This window comes from Astyanax mexicanus, chromosome 5 (genome assembly GCF_023375975.1).
Source record: "Astyanax mexicanus isolate ESR-SI-001 chromosome 5, AstMex3_surface, whole genome shotgun sequence".
In the NCBI taxonomy this organism is placed as follows: Eukaryota; Metazoa; Chordata; class Actinopteri; order Characiformes; family Acestrorhamphidae; genus Astyanax; species Astyanax mexicanus.
Genome location: NC_064412.1, coordinates 47,564,505 through 47,584,247, shown reverse-complemented (window position 1 = coordinate 47,584,247; position 19,743 = coordinate 47,564,505). Strand labels below are relative to the sequence as shown.

The 19,743-nt window shown below is 37.5% G+C and overlaps 1 protein-coding gene across 3 annotated transcripts in view; it reads left to right on the top strand.

Annotated features, from left to right (window-relative positions):
* Nucleotides 1–19,743, top strand: part of lpp (LIM domain containing preferred translocation partner in lipoma) — a 351,252-nt gene that overhangs the window by 291,657 nt on the left and 39,852 nt on the right. For all 3 annotated transcript variants that reach the window (XM_022675482.2, XM_022675484.2, XM_022675483.2), the window contains one exon: nucleotides 2,953–3,122. In XM_022675482.2, coding sequence (XP_022531203.2) covers nucleotides 2,953–3,122 — 170 coding nt within the window. The remainder of the gene's footprint in view (nucleotides 1–2,952; nucleotides 3,123–19,743) is intronic.

The following is a 19,743-nucleotide window of genomic DNA, read 5'->3' as shown; positions in this document are numbered from 1 at the left end:
TTTTTACCATGTGCACCCCCCCTTGTAGGCTCCAGAAATTTTGCAACAATCCCTGCCAAATCATTAGCAGCACAAATAAAAGAATTATATGTTTTATTATAAGGATTATAAGGATTAACTGTGGGTGGTGTGCCCCAGTCAATAACACTCCCCTGCCAGGGAGCTATCACATCATGTGGGAGACTAGGGTTCAATTCCCAGTCTGGGTGACTACACTGCTACACCAATAAGAGTCCTCTTAACACTACATTTCTGTAATAAAAAATAACCTTGTAAGCCACTCTGGATAAAAGTGTCAGCTAAATGCTCGTAATGTGATTGTTGTTCCATGTGTGGCTTAGTAGGACTCAGGAACAATTGCTAACCATCATCTAATTTGGGACGGGCTCTGTGTTTATTTTTTCTATATGTAAGTGCAGAAAATCCAGATTCACAGAGAAATGTTGATCCAAAAGAGAGGAGTTTTTTCAACGCCAATGAACTCCAGAAATTAGGCAGAGAGCATTCAGAGAAACTCTGGTTCAGGGCTGGGAAAATCTATAATCCAAGTTCTTTTCATTATATTTTTTCGCTTTCTTTTTTTAAGTTTCTGGAAGCGGGTATTCTGCATCTCCACTTCCAATGTTACCTTCTAAAAAAAACACTCAATTTTAATGCAGCCTGGACATGTAGAGCCACAGTGCACATGTGTGAACCTAAAACAAGATTGAGATTGAAAAGTCAAGTAGAGCGGCAAACGCTTCAGTTTGAGTCAGTGAAAAGAAAACTTTATTATAAAGCAACCCTGAATCAAGTCTAAGAATGAGTCGGTTTGATTCAGTAATGAGAAACTTAAGATTGGCAACCAAATTTAATTTTGTCGCAAATTTCGCTGAGAAAACCCCCTTGGGAGTTTGTCATGACCCCCAGGTTAAAAATCCCTAGATTGGATGGATGGATGGATGGATGGATGGACAGGCAGACAGTTACAGCCTCACTGAAAGTAAAGAGCCAGTAGGTAACATAGACATGATGGCAAAATCTGTCAACTGGGCAAAATGTCTTTTGTTGCATATTAGAGGCATGTCTAGCAATCAAAATCTCTAGGTACACTACCTAAAAGTAGCCTGTAATGGTCTTTTTTGGGGCATTGGGGGAAGCACTTTTATGGTCTCTTGTGGTAAAACCTGGTGTCTTTTTTGTTGTTGTTGTTTTATGTTTTTGTTTTTTGCCAATGTGACAATGGATGGATGGATGGATGGATAGATAGACGGACACACTATATGTTCAAAATTTTGGACATATTTTTTGGGAAGTGTTGCAGTACTTTTGTCCAAATAATGTAAAGTATATATCTATTAATCAATCAATCTTTATTTTATTTATATTGCATTATATGTTAACATATACTGTAGTATGTTGTGTCAGGTATAGGCACAGATTATACCAATATAATGCAGATTTTTAGAGCATTAGGCAGTAGACAGCAGTGTCCCGTTAGTTTTGTCTATATGATGTATATATCATTAGAGGTTCTCTTTTCTCAATATGCTGTGCTATGTGTATTTGCAGAGATGGCAGTAATGTAATGCAGATTGTAAGAACATACACTTCCATGCATTAGTACCGGGAGAGCAGTATGCGGTGCTGTGGACAGATGGTGGGCGTGTATTTGTGTTGGTAATAGCCTATTGATCGCCGCTCTCTCTCCGCTCAAAGGGAATTTCATCTCACTCTGGACTATATTAAAGGACTGACCTTATTAAGCGCCTTAGATTTCTTCAATTGTAGGGCAACCGATCACTTTACCCTTTTTAAAACCAAAAAAATCACAACACTATAAAGGGGTAAATTCCCACGAGACGCTATCAGCCTAACTTTAGAAGTGTTCCTCATATTCAGTTTCATTTGACATTGATTATAAACTCTTTTATCCATCAGACGCACAATTCTAGATCACATCTCTGCAGAGAGAGTCGCCTGTAGCTCCAGTAGAGACTCATCTGCTTTAGAATGGGAGGGGGGACGGGGGGGGGGGGGGGGGGGGTATAAAGCCTCTGGTCCTTAAACTTGAAAGATCAAATTATTATTGAACCAGAAGAGTTTTTTAATATCGCGCTGCACTACGACCCTAATATTCAACCTGCACGTCTGACCTGTTAACAGTGGAAGTGTGGTGAGCTGGATATTACATAGGTTTCTATAGACTTTAATATATATATATATATATATATATATATATATATATATATATATATATATATATATATATATATATATATATATTACATTATTATATTGTTTATGAATGATTTATGAGTGAAAATAATCCTAAATAACTTTTATATGGCATTTGTACAGATTGCTGCTTCCTTCTGCCATGTTGATTTTTGTGATTGACACTAAAGCGAGTGGAAGAATAGCAATTCTCCAAGAGCTTTAAATATTTTTTTTATTTACATTAGTTGATACGGTACCACTTTTAAAAGGGTTTTATAAAGGGTTTACAAGTGGTTTACAATTTGTTTATGAATGGTTACTTATTAAGTTGTAAATGCCTTATAAATTATTAATAATCAGTTATAACACATACAATAAAAGGGCAACAATATAGATGGCTGTGGGTTCACTATTGGGCAAACAAAAGGTCATTGTTGCTTTTTCTACGTATGTGTTATAACTGATTATTAATGATTAATGAAATGAAGGCATTTACAACCTAATTAGTAGCTATTAATAAACTAATTGTAAACCAATCATAAACCCTTTATAAAGGTAGTCTTATTTTAAAGTGGTACCATTGATACTGGCAATTAAGTTACCCTTCCTGTCATTGCTGCTGCTGTATAAATAAAACACTAATTATAGAACACTACAAACTGTAATAACTCTAATCCAGAGATGTGCTGATTGATTTATTTGATTGTGTATCAGTGTAAGAGTGTGTGTTGTGTTGTGTTGTGTTGTGCTCAGGTCGCTGTGCCAGCTGTGGGGAGAACGTGCTGGGTGAGGGAACAGGCTGCACCGCCATGGATCAGGTCTTCCATGTGGACTGCTTCATCTGCATGACCTGCAGCTGCAAACTGAGGGGGAAGCCCTTCTATGCTGTGGAGAAAAAAGCCTACTGTGAGCCCTGCTACATCGTAAGTGTTGAACCACAGAGACACACACGCACACACATTGGCCCATTAGTAGAAGTTTTACTGTTAATTTATAGACTTTGATTTTAAAGTATTGGTAAGTATTTTAGTGTCCACTGGTAGACACTGATATTGAGTTCTTGATAATTCTGCTGTCGGTTTGCTAAACTTCATATAAGAAGTACACTGTCCACTAGGGTTCTTGATTTTAGGTCCTTGATTAGGGTTCTACTGTTCCTTTTCTAGACCTTAATTTTGAATAAAAAAAAAACACTGTCCATTTGTATATACAGCTCCGGAAAAAATTTAAGAGACCACTCCAATTTCTGAATCAGTTGCTCTCAGACATAGGTATATGTTTGAGTAAAATGAACATTATTGTTTTATTCTATAAACTACTGCCAACATTTTCCCAAATTCCCAATAAAAATAATGTCATTTAGAGCATTTCTTTGCAGAAAATGGGAAATGGCTGAAATAACAAGTTCCTATTTATAAAGTTTTAAGAGTTCAGAAATCGATATTTGGTGTAACTCTGGTTTAAATTACAGTTTCATGCATTTTGGCAGGTTCTCCTCCACCAGTCTTACACACTGCTTTTGGATAACTTTATGCCTTTACTCCTGGTGCAAAAATTCAAGCAGTTCAGCTTGATTTGATCGCTTGTGATCATCCATCTTTCTCTTGGTTATATTCCAGAGGTTTTCAATTTGGTAAAATCAAAAAGACTCATCCTTTTTAAGTGGTCTTTTATTTTTTTCAAAGCTGTATATCACTTCATATAGGAATTCTAATGTCAATTTGTATAGACTGATATTGACTTATATATAAGATAATTCTACTCTTTGCATGATGGTTGCTCTTGGTAGACTTTAATATTGACTTCTCCTTTACTCTACTGTCTATTGTTAAAACATCATGTAAGAGATCCACTGATAGACCTTGATATTAGGTTAATATTGATATAACATTTTTGATTAGTTGTAGGGGCCATTGGTAGAACTTTATATATGTAAGTGTATGATTGTTCAATATTAGACCTTTTTTAATAGATTTTTAATTATTAATCAGTGGTAAATCTACTGTCTATTGGTAGAACTTTATATTTTCATGTCTGTAAATCATTTTCAGCCTTTTTTACACACAATGGACTTCAGTATATGTTTGATTTCACTGTTCCCTCTATACATATTGTATATCTGTCTACCCACAGTGAATTCATATGGATGCATATATTCACAGATAAATACAGTAACATAGTTCTGCAGGGGAAGTTCTGGCAACTGGTTTGCATGCTCTTTAAAACCTTGCTCTTTAAGCTCCTTTATTTCCTCCTGATCAATCTGTAGATTCAACAGTAACAGCCTGATCTTCTTGGGCCAGTTGTTCAAAAAATGTAATCCGGATCAAAATTATCCAGATTTGGTAATCACATTTTTTGCTATCCAGGATCAGGTGATCTGTCTTACTTTTAAGCCAGTTTTTCAAAGCAATTTTGGATTGGATCAACCTGATCCAGAAACACAGTTTTCAGGATTACCTAATCCGGATCACTAGCTATGTAAAAAACAGATAGAAGAACCAACAGGGGTTGATGACTCCTTTCTTGCAGTAACAAGATACTGCTTATTGCAAAACAATACGAGCAGTTGAGCGCTCTGCAGAGACGCTTTGCATGACTTAACTATTTGCGAGTCGAACCACAGGGAGCATGCAACATAACACTTGCATGTATTGTCCTGCACAACGTTGCTACCAGACGCAATGTCCCTCTCTGTGATGTTCATGATGCACCTGAGCCTGTTGAAGAACCAGAACAAACTCTGGTGTTCTTTGCAATTGTTCGAAATTATTTTTGACAGCTTCATATCTGATGAATGTTTCCTTGACATTAATATACAGTGATGAATGACAGTGACGTAGATGAAAAAATGAATGTATTATTTTAGTTTGTTATTGAAATCTTTTGGGGGGTTTATTTAATGGGGTCAAGATTGTTTTTATTTTTACTTTACTACAGTAAAAGGCTTAATTGGTAGCCTATGTCTACTTTATCACTGTAACGGTTAAACAGGTCAAGTGCAAAATAGAAATAAAAGTATATACACTAAATTGTACAAATAATTTTTTTTTTACTTTAAAACTTTGATTTTAAAGTTTTACTACATTTTCTTCCTGAAATCCACCTTGAAATCCTACCCCTTGTTGGGATCAGGGTAATCCTGTTTTTTTGGATCAAAGTTATCCAAATCCTACTGAAAAGTTTTGAACAACAGAAACTGAAGGTTTGATCCATTAACAAACTAGGATTGGATTACATGATCTGATCCGATTTCAGATTGCTTCTTTCCCTTTTGAACAACCCGTTTTCCAGATTTGATCCAATCCGATAACCAAAATCCGATCAGATTACCTTTGAACAACTGGCCCCTTGGCTTTCTATAGCTTTAACTGTTTGAAAAAGCACATTTTAGGCAATTTTAACTTAATTGTTTTAAATCGCCCATTCAGCGGAGGTATGTTAGGTTAAAAATAAATAAATTAGGAGGTCACTGTGGAAAAAAAAAACAATGCCTCATAATGTATCACAGGAAATAAAATGGAACTAATTCTGTTCTGAACAAAGACCCATTAGTGCCTTTGCAGGACCTCACAGTCAAATAAATCTGTTTAAAATGTCACAAATAGTTGTTTTTTTCCCCTGTTTTTTTGGCGTCATTAAAAACCTGGAAAAGTCATGAAATTTGAAAATAGCAATTTCCAGGCCTGGATAAGTTTTGAGAAAATAATAAAAAAAAAAACAGAAAGTTTTGGTCAAGTCATGGAAATTTTCAGTCATCAAATGTGTTTCTATTTATTGCCTGAGAAAAGCTATTTTGAGGTAACAAATAGATCAAATAGATCAGAGTTAATTCAGTAATATAGCCCTTTACAATGGATCTCGGGATCTGACTAACATTTTATTATTATTGAAGATCGTGTCAACATTGCTTAAAAAATGTTGTTTTTTTATCATTATAGTTTAAGTTGGTTTTTGGTTTTATTGTTCATGTCTGCACCAAAATGTTAAAGACTGTATAGTCATAAAAAAAAATCTCTTGAAGACACATGGAAAAAGTCATGAAAAAATCATGGTAATTTATAGGATAAAAATGGATGAACCCTGTATGTTTTGATTTTAATACAAAGTGCCACCTTTGTTTTAAAAAAAAAAAAGTTTAAAAGTTTTGTTTTTTTTATTCCTGCCCCATGTAAATAAAAATATTAAACCATCCATTGCTTTTCTCATAGTGAGGACAATAAAGGGTTAAAAAAAGTTCTTCTCCAGGCTCGGTGTAAGTGCAGGTAGTAGAACAGTGTTCCATTTGTCACAGAAAACTCGATTTCTCCCTTCATAATCTTCCCCTGTTCCTACAGAATGGTAGCTGTGATTCCTCTTCCCTCAGTTTAGCCCGTAGTCAAATCCACACCGATTAAACAAACAGAGGCTCCGCCTGCAGAGCGCCGAGCAGCGCGTCCGACTCCATCTCCCACTGCATCTGATAAACGCTCCGTCTGCAAATCACACTGCGGCTGCAGCGCAGGTATTAAATTCACATTAGAATGGCGGATAGGATTACTTTCCTTTGTAGATTGGAAACAAAATAACGCTCTTCTGTCTTTCCCACCACCTCCCTCCTTCCTTTTTTATCGCCCAAAATATCTGCTGAAATTCTTCTGTTTCTTCAGTGGAAGTGAATTCCAGTCTGAGTTCCAGTCTGAGTTCCAGTAAGACCGTAGCACTGTTGTTTCAGGGTCTTGTTGGGAACTTCTTATAACAATCTTACAACATTTCAGCCGCAGTTTCCCAGAGCTCAGGGTTGTGCAACGGTCACGTAAAATCTGGAAGCTCAGCGTTAATTTTAGAACATGTCTTTCTCATTTTCAGTTTTGTTATTGCGTTGATTTGACTTAATGCCTGTAAAGAAATGTGATGTAAGTCATGTTCCCGTACCAACTGATACGAGAATCTGCGTTATGCATTATTTAATATATATTTATATATGTATAGGAAGTGTAAGGCAATATACTGTATGGAGTATAGATTAGTAAAGGGTAGTGTAGGGTGTATATGGTAGTATATGGTAGTGGTATAAAACAGTTTGAGCACCCCTGATTTCAGTTTATTATCCCAATTTCAGTTTATTACATCAAATAAAAGAGGAACAAATTGATATTTGAGAAGTGAAATTAAGTTTATAGGTCCATAGATTTTTGCACTCAACAGAAAATTACATCAATATTAAATAGATCCTCCTTTTGCAGAAATAACAGCCTCTAAAATCTTCCTATAGCTTCTAATGAGAGTCTGGCTTCTGGTTGAAGGTATTTGGGATCATTCTTCTTTACTAAACATCTCCTGTTCAGTCAGGTTTGATGGTTTCTGAGCATGAACAGCCCGCTTTAAATCACACCACAGATTTTTAATAATATTCAGGTCTGGGGTCTGAGATGATCATTCTAGAACGCTGTACTTGTTCCTCTGCATGAACGCTTTAGTGCTTTAGTAGATTTTGAGCAGTGTTTAGTGTTTAGGGTCGTTGTCTTGTTAAAAGTGTCCAGCCCCAGCGCTTTAACTTTAACTTTCTCACTGATTCTTCAACATTGTTCTAAAGCAGGGGTGTTTAATTAGAATAACTTGTGTTATGATTCAGTGTTTTATTCTGTTTACTGAAGAAGCCTATAGTAGTTCTGTCAGTGTTTTATCAACAACTGAAAGACAAAGCAAATTACACATACTAATATATTTCAATAATATGTATTGTATTAAATAACCTGTCACAATAATTACATTATCAACCTATCATAAAATAAATAGAAACACTCTCAATAATTTAACATATCGAGTCTAATAATGTGAATCTGTATCTTCACTTTGTTTTAAAATGTTATATTTATTCTATTTGATTTTATTTATTTTAGATTTAGGCCAGCCTGTCGCTGTAAAGCACGTAAACCATAAAGACAATAAGTTAAAGTTATCAATAAAGATAAAAAGTTCCACTGCTTTAAATGAACACTGTCAGAATTAAATCCTTCTCTGTAGTTTATCGGTTTGGGTCCGGATTGGACAACTTCTGGGTCCGGGCCCGGACCGCGGTCCACCTATTAGTGACCTCTGGTCTAAAGAATCTGCTAATATTGACTGAAATCCATGAGACCCTCAACTTTAACAAGATTCCTAGTATGTGGGAGTATAGGACAGTATATTATAAGGAAAAAAATGGTGTAACAGTGAACCGGTTTACTACTGGGTCTTATATTCATGTTTTGAAACTGTCAGTGACTAAAGATGTATAACACATTCCAACAGGGAGATGTGAGACACTGTGACATCACACACATGATGTCAAACTTCTATCACACACCTACTCTAAAAACACCAGGTTTAGACCGTCTGTCACTCACTGTAGATCTCACTCAGGTGGGGAACGTCCGACCTGACCTTAACTGACCTTACAGTCCAGCATGTTCAACAAGAACATTCATAGACACTACTGAATACTGCATTTGTGGACCTGAATTCTAATGAATTTATTAATTTATTAATCAGCTACTTTAAGTTAAATCACACACAGACACACATATATGTGCAGACAAAATTTCTCCCAAATTCCAAATAAAAATATTGTCATCTAATGCATTTATTTGCAGAAAATGAGAAATGTCTGAAAATAACAAAAAAAAAAAAGATGCAGAGCTTTTATACCTTAAATAATGCAAAGCAAACAAGTTCATATTTATAAAGTTTTAAGAGTTCAGAAATCAATATTTGGTGGAATAACCCTGTTTTTTAATCACAGTTTTCATGCATCTTGGCATCATGTTCTCCTCCACCAGTCTTACACACTGCTTTTGGATAACTTTATGCTTTTACTCCTGGTGCAAAAATTCAAGCAGTTCAGTTTGGTTTGATGGCTTGTGATCATCCATCTTACTCTTAATAATATTCCAGAGGTTTTCAACTTGGTTGAATTAAAAAAAAAAAATATATATATATATATATATATATATATATATGGTGAATAAGTGAATTAGAAGAATGGGTCAGCATTAAATCCAATTTAGGCCAAAACCACACTGTCCTGCCCCCTAAGTCTTTCCTACATGGCACGTTTTTGTTAAGTTCCTGATGTGGTAAGTTATTATATTAGTGTCGTCCTCTTTCCCCCTCGTACTGAAGCAGCTCGGCCTGTCCCAGCTTCCTCTTTTACTGCATCACTTCTCCTTCACAGATCAGGAATATCACTAAAATTAGTTCAAAAGTCAGCATGCAATATTAATATCATATTCCAGGCTTTTTAAATAAAGCTTTTTTTTATGCGTGTGCAGATGACTGAAAAAAACGTGCAGCTCTAAAGGAAGTCCTGCTTTGTTTTGTTTCGGTGTTGCAACTCTTGCAGTTCTCTGGTAAAATTAAAGCCGTGTTGCATCATTGGTAATTGATGGGGAATGCAGCGGTAGACCAGCCTGTGACCGCGGCGCTGCCGTACGCCTGAGCTCACAGATTTCACTACCCTGTTCTCATGCCCACTGACCCAGAAACACCAGGGCCAATTTAGGCACATCCGGCAGAGACCTCACCAGAACCCACTTACACACTGCCCACCATGTGGAGAAGCACAGTCTCAGCAGCAGCACTTACCAAACACTGCCCAGTGGAGAGCTGGCACAGCGCCACAGAATCTTCACAGAGTTCCTCACAATATTATTATACACTATAGTGTATACACCATACTACTATACCACTCATCATTTTCCAAAACAAATGCTTCACCCTAGAGGAAGTGTGGGGCTGAAATAATGCTCGGAAGATAAACAAGAACAATAAAAGATAGAAAAGAATTTAGACTGGTGTGGACAGAAGTATGTCTGCTGATGGAGTATTCAGTGCAAGCTTTCGAGATGGCAGCAGTATGTGGACGAGCATTGTGATGTTGAAATAGCACACTGGAGTGTGCATTCAGAAAATGTGATTAAAAAATTCATTTAAAATATTGATTAAAGCCTTATATGGAACAACATTTGTTTAAAGAAAACAATTATTTTGTTTAAAATAATTGACAAAGTCTTAACTAATATCCAGCATTTTGAACAGGGATATTAACATGGTCTAAAATAATGTAATGTATAATATAAGTTAGAATCTCATTTTACTTCTATTAATTAACAATTAACAAAAGAAAATATAAAGAATCCTTTGGAATTTCCCAAATTTCTGCATAGATTACAAAAAGAATATGTGGTCTGACCGTTATCTAATTCATACATAGGCTAAAATTCCAAGAGTTGAGAATAATTCATGATTTAAAAAATTAAATACTGTTTTTATTCAGTTCATTTATTTAACTTATTAATCACAACATCACTTACATCACATCAGTCAAAAATTAGACACACCTTCTCATTCAAATCTCATTTTCTTCTTTTTTTTTCTATATTGGAAATAAATACCATACTGAAGTCATACAGACTTTGAAAGAACCGATAAGGAATCATGGAGTAACTTAAAAGTGTTAATCAAACCAGAATACTCTGTGAAAAATTTAGCTGCTTTTATCTGGGCAGCTGTTAACTTGTCGTTTTTGATTCTGGTAACTCTGGTACTTTTAGATCTTTATTTCTTAAAGTATTTTTTTCTTTAATTAGTTGAGTAGTTTTTGCCTTATTATGAATTAGAACATTACTTAAATAGAGCTATTCACTGTATACCTGTAACTCTACCTCTTCACTACTTTATAACTGATGCTCTCAAACACATTATTAAAAGGCAAGAAATTCAGCTAATTAACTCTTGATGAGTTCAGCACAGCTTTTAACTGAAAACCTGAAATCCAGGAGATTCTACCTCTATAAAAAGCTGACTGAGAAAATGCTCAAAAAATGTTCAAAGCTGATCATCTAAGCAAGAGGTGCTGCTTTGAAGAATCTTAAATATAAAACATATTCTGGTTTGTTTAACACTGTTGTTAATGAAATAATGTAATGTGTTTTGAAGACTTTGATGTTAATCTATAATGCAGAACAATTCTAAAAATGGAAAAAAAAAATGTAAAGTGTGTCCAAACTTTTGACTGGTACTGTAAATGCCAGCTTGTTTATAGTGGTAACTACTGTCCTATTGCATGACTTTTAAAAGGGACAGAAAAACACTTTTTAGAGACTTTTATTTAAAAAAAATCCAATGTGATTGTTCACTTCAGAAAAGAAAGTAATATATATATATATATATATATATATATATATATATATATATATATATATATATATATATATATATATATATTGTGGTATGAAAATATATCTTATGAAAAGTCTTATAAAGGTATTGTGCCATTTCTCTCGTGCTGCTCTGAGGAACAGTGCAGGAACGAGTGGGAGAATAGAGATCTACAGGAGGCAGAACACTCGTACCGCTTTGTGTCAGCTGGTTGAGAGCACGCGGCTGGTCGGCCTTCAGAGCGCGGTGTTTGTTGCGCGCTGAGCTTATTTAAGAGTCTGATTAGCGCTGTGCTGTATATTCATGATGATCGGGGCCTTTCACGATCCTTTACATCCAATACAGAACACTTAGAGCCGTGTAATTACTCTCACCCAGAGATTCTTCAGAGAACGAGTGACATTTCTTCCTCGTTATTCCTTTCAGTTATTTCCCATCGCTTTTTATGAACACACAGCGCTGTCAAGTTTTCACCTTCAGTTACGAGACAATAAACAGGTACACAGCGGCACGGCGAGGCGGCAGTTACCTGGCAACTATAAAATCAATGCGGTGTAATTGCGGTAAGCGTCTGATTACATACGGAACAGTGTAAGTGACTGCAGATCTGTGTAGGAGTTGTACATATTGATCAGTCAGAACATTAAAACCAGCTGCCTAATACTGTACACGTATTCCCAAAAAAATAACCACACTGATTCACCACTGATTCTCGTGGTTTTGACTCAAGAAACGTAAAAAGGGCCTAAAAGAACAATTTCAGAAGCTACTTTTGGATTGAGTTCCTCCTGGTGAAAGATCATAGATTGTAGACTGTTGATATGCCTCTACAATGCACTCAACGACTTTGAGACTTTGAGAAGATTGAGTCCAGTCGACAAACCTTAAAAGGGATGAATCTTAGCACGGCTGAGAAAAGTAGAATGCATGATTTATTCGAAAGAATTGCCCACCAACTAGCTAATCTTATCCAATCAGCCAGCCATCATCTTTTGCAAAATCCTGGACTGCTACAACCGAAAACTGTATTATATTTAAGGAATCATTGAAATCTAATGATGTCCAGGTTCAAGTTTTGAGGCCTTGTGGTTAAGGTTTCAATCCTGCCCCAACAAACTACTGGTGTGATGATCTGGGGAGCATTGCATTAGACTCTCAGTCACTCATAGTAGTGATACACTATACTAGGGACACTATAATGGCAGAACTTCCAACTTCCATTTTTTTTTTCCCCCAATTTCTCCTAGTGTTGCTGGGCTAATTGTCTCACCCATTCAGTTGTTACTCAGCTGTATATCCCCTATCACTAGTGATGCCCCAACACCAGAAGGGTGAAGACATTACCAAGTAGCATCACAGCGTTCTCGGAGGAAAGCGCAGCGACTCGATTCTGAAACATCAGCTCAAAGACGCCTTGTACTGATTAACATCACCCTTTGGAGTGATGAGGGAAAAGAGCGCTATCTACCCACCCAGAGAGAGCAAGGCCAATTGTGCTCTCTCAGGGCTCCAGCAGCTGATGGCAAGCTGCATAACCGGGATTCGAATTATCTCTCGGTCATAGTGCCAGCTCTTTAGACCACTGGACCACTTGGTGCCCCCAACTGGCATTTTTTAGCAGGAAATTGCTCACCCACAGCAAGGGTTTTCCAAGAAAGTTTCCACCAGACTGCTACACTTCCTTTCCTGCCTGGTCTCTAGATTTATCACCAATCAAACATTTATAGGAGCAGATGGGACGCAGCTTAAGTAACCTATAAACTTAGAGCAGGATCTACAGGCCCAGCTGTAGCAACATCTGTGGGTAAATGTGCTACAGGATGTCATATCCAACCATATCTCATCTTGTATCCAGACTAGAGGTTCCAACAGGGTCTAAACTAGAACCTCATTTCAATTAGCGTACAGTTTTAATTTTGTAATCACTCTAAAATATCATATTTAAATTCACATATATAAAGATTCAGTACATTCCAAAAATTCACTTACTTTTTCTAGCCTGCAATGTTGATTTCTGTACGGGTTACTAAACAAATGTGGTGTGATTCTTATCTAGGTCACAAATATAGACAAATAAAGTCCACAGAAGAAACAATCAGTCTGTTGATTTGTTTGGCTGAGAGTATTGAATAAGCATACACAGTGCAGGCTAGAAAAAGTAAGTGAAATCTTCAATGCAGTATTATATCTGGTATACCTGTTATTCCTTTTCTGGCTGTAACGTGTAGCATTCTTTTCGTTGCATCATTATCTGACACTTGATGTACATACTCAGATGCCTTCCTCCAGTTTATTCAAAAGCAACAGCGAGTAATTTGGTACGGGTGACTCAGGCCGAGTCTTAAATCAGCTCCGTTCGGCTCTCAGCACTCAGGCTGATTGTAGCTGTCTGCTCTGGAAGTTTTCCAACTCAGATCCAGCACTAAAGAGGAGCGGGATAATTTAAGAACTTTACTTATGCATTTCATCAGCATAAATGTTCTTCTGGCACAAGATCAAAAGGATGGGGAGAAATCTGAATTTCTTAATGAAAGTAATTTCTTCTTCTCTTCTTCCCGTCCTCGGGGTCGCACGCCTCTGTGCGATTAGGGGGAACGTGAGACCGGGTCTCTGCAGACTGGCAGCCCCCAGTGATCGGGAGGGGGGGGGTGTTTGGGCTGGAAACGAGGCCGGCGCGGCGGTCTAGGAATCTGAGTGGAGAGCATGAGAAACACATTATTTATTGATGTATTTATTTATCTGTTGTTGTCACACTCGTAAATGCTGCAGACACTCAGACTCAGAGAGGGGCTCACATCACAGACGTCCGTATGATCTGTGTTTCTAAATAAACATTGGGTTTAATATCCAAAAACATATCTTAACTAAATTAAGGGTGATTTGTATTTTTTTTCAGACACTGAGTTTCACAAAAAAAAGGATGTAAAAGTGCTTCCCTCTACAAAATGATCTCAGGGGCTGCATGTGGGTAGTGTATATACCGTATTTAATGTATAAGATTTTTTTTTTTAAATCATAGTATGGTATTTTTCAGACTAGAAGACACTTAAATTAAACTTTAATTTTCTAAAAATCGACAGTGTGCCTTAAGTATGAATTGTGGTTGTGCTTACTGACCTTGAACCAGTTTCATGTTTTTTTAAAAATCTGTCAAAATGTTTGAGTAGATCTTTTGTAAGCTATAAAGCCGCACCACTTTTTTTAATTATTATTGTTTTGTCAGAACCATTATGGCTACCATAGTCAGTAGCCTCTATATCCACCCATTTCAGTCAAAATATTAGAAATCTAAGCTTACTGTCAATCAAATTAAATGCTTACTTACCCAAATAACAGTTTTATGAAGAGAAATCTGTGTAGATTAACATCCAAGTCTTTTTTTACTTTGAAAGATTTATTATTATTTTTTTAAGAATTACAGTTTTGGTTATGTAGGTGCCTCCAGTAGCAAGATTTGTTAAATTAGAAGGGCCCCCTATTATCAACCACCTTTCTTTCTGCTTAAAATACCCTTTATTAACTGAAAGATATGTATACCTAATCTTTTATTTAATAATAACAACTCTCAACATGATATTGGTAGCAGATAATGTTTGTAATAATGCGTATTTACTGGACTTATTTGTGTGAACCGTGTTTTTTATTTATGTGTACTTTGCCTGTGCTTCCTTTGTTCTGTGTGGGCATCTGTACACTGATAACATCAGGAAGACATGGTGACACCCTTGTTCACTTTGATGTAGGCATCCTTAGTAGTGTACTTAGTACTTAGTAGTGTCACTTAATGCACCTTATAATCTGGTGCGTCTTATAGTCTGAAAATTGAAGAAGTGGTGTACTATGCATAATACACTTCTGTGTTTGTTTTATATTTTTTTATCTTTTAACAAAAATAAATTATATTCTCTGTTTAAAATGAAAATACAGCAGTTTGTTTTCACAGCATTTAAGATTCCATTAATGAAACAGATCTTGTACAAAATGATTCATATATCAGCAGGTAAATCTGGTAATTAAACAATTTGTGAGTATGATTGCCAGACGTTGTGCGACTGTGTTTAGTTAAACAAATCAGTACAGCATTGCAATCCAGTAATACAGTACTTCTCTGCTGCTATCAAAAATGAAAATCTGATATAATCTATTCAAATCAGATATTTTGCATATGTTTCAGGACTACTTTTATTATGTCGGCTACTGCTGTATCCTATCTCCACCACTTCACCATGCATTCCTTTCAGTAACGGACAGGAAAGCCTCAACCTTTCTGTGATCTCTGTGATCTCTGCCCATCTACTTCCTTACTATCATGTCCTTTTATCACTCATGTCCTCCAACCTCAGCCTCAAACTATAGGCCCAATAATCAGCCATTGTTCCTCGCTTCACTGTCTTTTGTCTCCTCAGGGGAGCTCGTCGTCTGTTGTTTGAATGAAGAACAATGAAGATAAACTTCTCCGCTTCCCAGTTAATCCATCATTTTGCATGAAGTGCCCTCTAATCTTGTTAATGTGACATTAGTCTTGGGACACCACTGATTTTTTTCTTCTTCTTTTTTTGCCCTTGATGTGCTGTGAAGCAACAGCCCTGGGGTACCTCAAGGCTCTGTTCTCAGTCCCTTCAATTTGCTAGTAGATAATAAGGTGGAGGGCACTGGTACACTATTGGAAGTATAATACATTTTAACCTACTTGGCCATTTATGAGAATCATGCCAATTTAATGAACTGTTTTTGTTCAGGATTCTGGGCTTTACTTCTGACTAGTAAAGTAAATGTACGATGATGTATTTATTAGCGTGATTAATAATATTAGAGTAAAGAACTACATTAATTGTGGAGAACATGATGCCAAGATGCATGAAAACTGTGATTTAAAACCAGGGTTGTTCAACCAAATATTGATTTCTGAACTTGGAATTTGGGAGAAATGTAGTTCGTAGTTTATAGAATAAAACAACAATGTTCATTTTACTCAAACATATACCTATAAATAGCAAAATCAGAGAAACTGATCAGGTCTCTTAATTTTTTCTTAATTTTGAGAAATTAATACATGCTAAATTTTGAAGTAATCCCAATTTGTTTGGAATTAATCCCAAATGTTTTTTTTTTCTCAGTAAGTGTGCAATGCAAAAGATGTCATAAACCGAAATACATGAACTGAACTACATGAACTGACTGCTGTGAGAAAGTCCCGTCTCACATTCTTGATATCGCTCTAAACCTCACATACTCTTAGTGCTAATCAGCTGACAGTGTTTCCATACAGAGAACAGCGTTCCAGCCGTTATCCGTAGTTTTCCAAGAAGGATGTCAGGGGACTAGTTTTTGGGATTCGGTTTTATTTTAATCCTGCTTGTAAATATTTAGAGTCAATCTGAGCAAAATAATCAAGTGGGACTTTGACATCTGCAACACACACACACAGACACACACACACACACACACATATACACACTCACATATACACACACAGTTCATCTCAATTGTTCCGCTCCGAAATTCCCAGAGCCGCCCAGCGCTCCTTATGCCACTGTAATCCCTTGTTGATTCGGCCGCTGGGCTGGAGAGCGGAATCGCGGGGGGCTGCTTTGGTGGGGGGGTGGTTGAAGCGGAGTGCCCGGGGGTCTCTGTGGTGCGCTGTGATTAGAAGAAGCCTCCGCAGCCAGAGTGGAGAGGGTAACAGGAGTCGGCATTAAACACTCAGAAGCCCTAGTTTGAAGAGAGTGTAAGTAGCACTCTAGTGTACAGTAGAGCATACAGTTTCAGAGCTATGGATTGTGTCTAGAGTGTGGGTGTACGGATAAGCTATATGTATATAAGATCAATACCTTACATATTATTGCTATATATATATATATATTTATTTATTTATTTATTTTTTTTTTTTTACTTTTGTACATTTGTAGTAGAGCTGCGTGATATACACAAAAAATCTGATGGGCAATGATATTGTTAGATATCTCAATATCTGCTTCACAGCAGAGACTCATAGCTAAGACTCAATCAATCTTGCAACTAAGACTCAAGAGCCAAGACTGACAAATGGGATTCACAGCCAAGACTCAGAGTCAAGATTCACACCTGAGACTTGCAGCTGAAACTCACAGACAAGACATAGAGTCTGAATTACAGCTGAACTTCAAAGCCATGACTCAGAGTTGAGCCTCGCAGACAAGACTCAGAATCAAGACCGGCGGCTGAGAATCAGAACTGAGACTCACAGCACAGACTCACAATTGAGCTTCACAGCCGACATTTACAGCTGGTTCTGAACCAAGACTAACAAGTCACAGCCAAGACTCTGAGCAGAGATCGACAACTAAGACTCATAGCCAAGACTCACAACCAAGGTTTACAGCTGAGACTCAGAGACAAGATTCGCACTTGAGACACGCAGCTGAGATTCACAGCCAAGACATAGATTCTGAATTATAGCTTAATCTCAGAGATATGAATGCAGCCAAGACAGTTGAGCCTCACAGCCAAGACTCAGAATCGAGACCTACAGAAACAAGACTCACATCAGAGTCTCACAATTGAGCTTCACAGCTGACACTCACAGCTGGTTCTGAACCAAGACTAACAAGTAACAGCCAAAGATTCTGAGCCAAGATCGACAACTGAGACTCACAGCCAAGACTCACAGCCGAGACCTTCGACCAAGATTCACAGCTGCGACTCATAGCCAAGACTTGCACCTGAGATTCACAGCCAAGACATAGAGTCTGAATTAAAGTCAAATCTCAGAGCCATGACTCACAGTCAAGCCTTACAGCCAAGACTCAGAATCAAGACTTGTGGCTGAGAATCCGAACTGAGACTCACCGCACAGACTCACAATTGAGCTTCACAGCCGACATTTACAGCTGGTTCTGAACCAAGACTAACAAGTCACAGCCAAGGCTCATGACCAAGATTAAGACCTGAGACTCGCACCTGAAATTCACAGCCAAGATAGTGAGTCTGAATTACAGCCATTACTCAGAGTCGAGCCTTGCAGACAAGACTCAGAATCAAGACTTGCGAAGAACCGAAACTCACAGCTGATTCTGAACCAAGACTAACAAGTCAAAGCCAAGACTCTGAGCCGAGATCGACAACTGAGACTCACAGCCAAGACTAATGACAAAGATTTAAGACTCATAAGAGTCATAGCCCAAACACATGGCTAAGACTCAGAGCAGGGCCTAAGACTGTGTCTTTTCTCGATGCCTCTCTCTCTCTAAGTAGGCTGGGAGGATGGTCCACATTAGCATCTATCAGGAGCTCTGAGGGGAGAGAGAGCGAGCGAGTAGCAGGCATGCGTCAGAGTCCGCCACTCTGCTCGTGGCAGAATTCTCCGGCAAAAGATCAGCTTTGACGTGTGTTTACTCCTCTACATAAATATTTAGGAACACAAAAACTCTCCCTGGCCGGGAGAAACGCAGAAGCCATTTTGTTCGGCTCCGTGGTCAAGTCCCCCACGGGCCGGCGCTTGTGTCACAAAGTGTTATCTATATTTATCAGCTCTCTCCTGCCTCCGTTTCCTGCCTCCCTCTGCTCGCACAGACCCGGCCTGTCTCTCGGACGCTGCTGACGGAGCTGATGGTCCGGGGCAGCCGGTGGAGAACCTGTGTTTTTCAGCTCAAGGCAAAACATACTGTTATGTTCTGGTACAAAAAAGCAGCTTGTAGAAAGTGATGTACCTGCCAACGGTGCAGGGATGCGAGTCGCAAGTTACCCGGCTGCTCAGTTGTTGGGTGGCACACACTGTACAGGAGAATATAGTGATGCTTCATAGTTTGTGAACCTGTTAGAATTCTTGTATATTTTTGTGTGAATTTATTTTTTATTTATATTTATTCGTGCAAAGTCCTTAAAGTAGATAAAAAGAACCAAACCATACAATTAAGACTTGCTCTTTTATTTATTGAAGGAAAATGATCCAATATTACATATCTGTAAGTGGTAAAAGTATGTGGGTAATTTGTAAAATTAGAGTCAGGTGTTTCTTTAGCAATGTGGTGACAATCTGGTGTAAATGGACATAGTCTGATCTTTACAGAACATGTATGTGGAATCATGGCACTGACAAAGGAGATGCTGATGCTCATCAGGCTAGAAAAGGTTACAAAACCATATCTATAGAATTTGGACTCTTTTGGATTGTGTACAAATGGAGGATATTTAAGACCATTATTACCCTCCCCAGGAGTGTCCACCAACAAAGATCACATCTAGAGCACGGCATGTAATAATCTGAAAGCTCACAAAGAACCCAAGGAAAAATATCCTTTCTTCCATTGGCATGTTAACGAGTTCATCAGTCTACAAAACTAATCCCATTTTTAAACATGGTTGTGGTATTATCATGCAATTGAT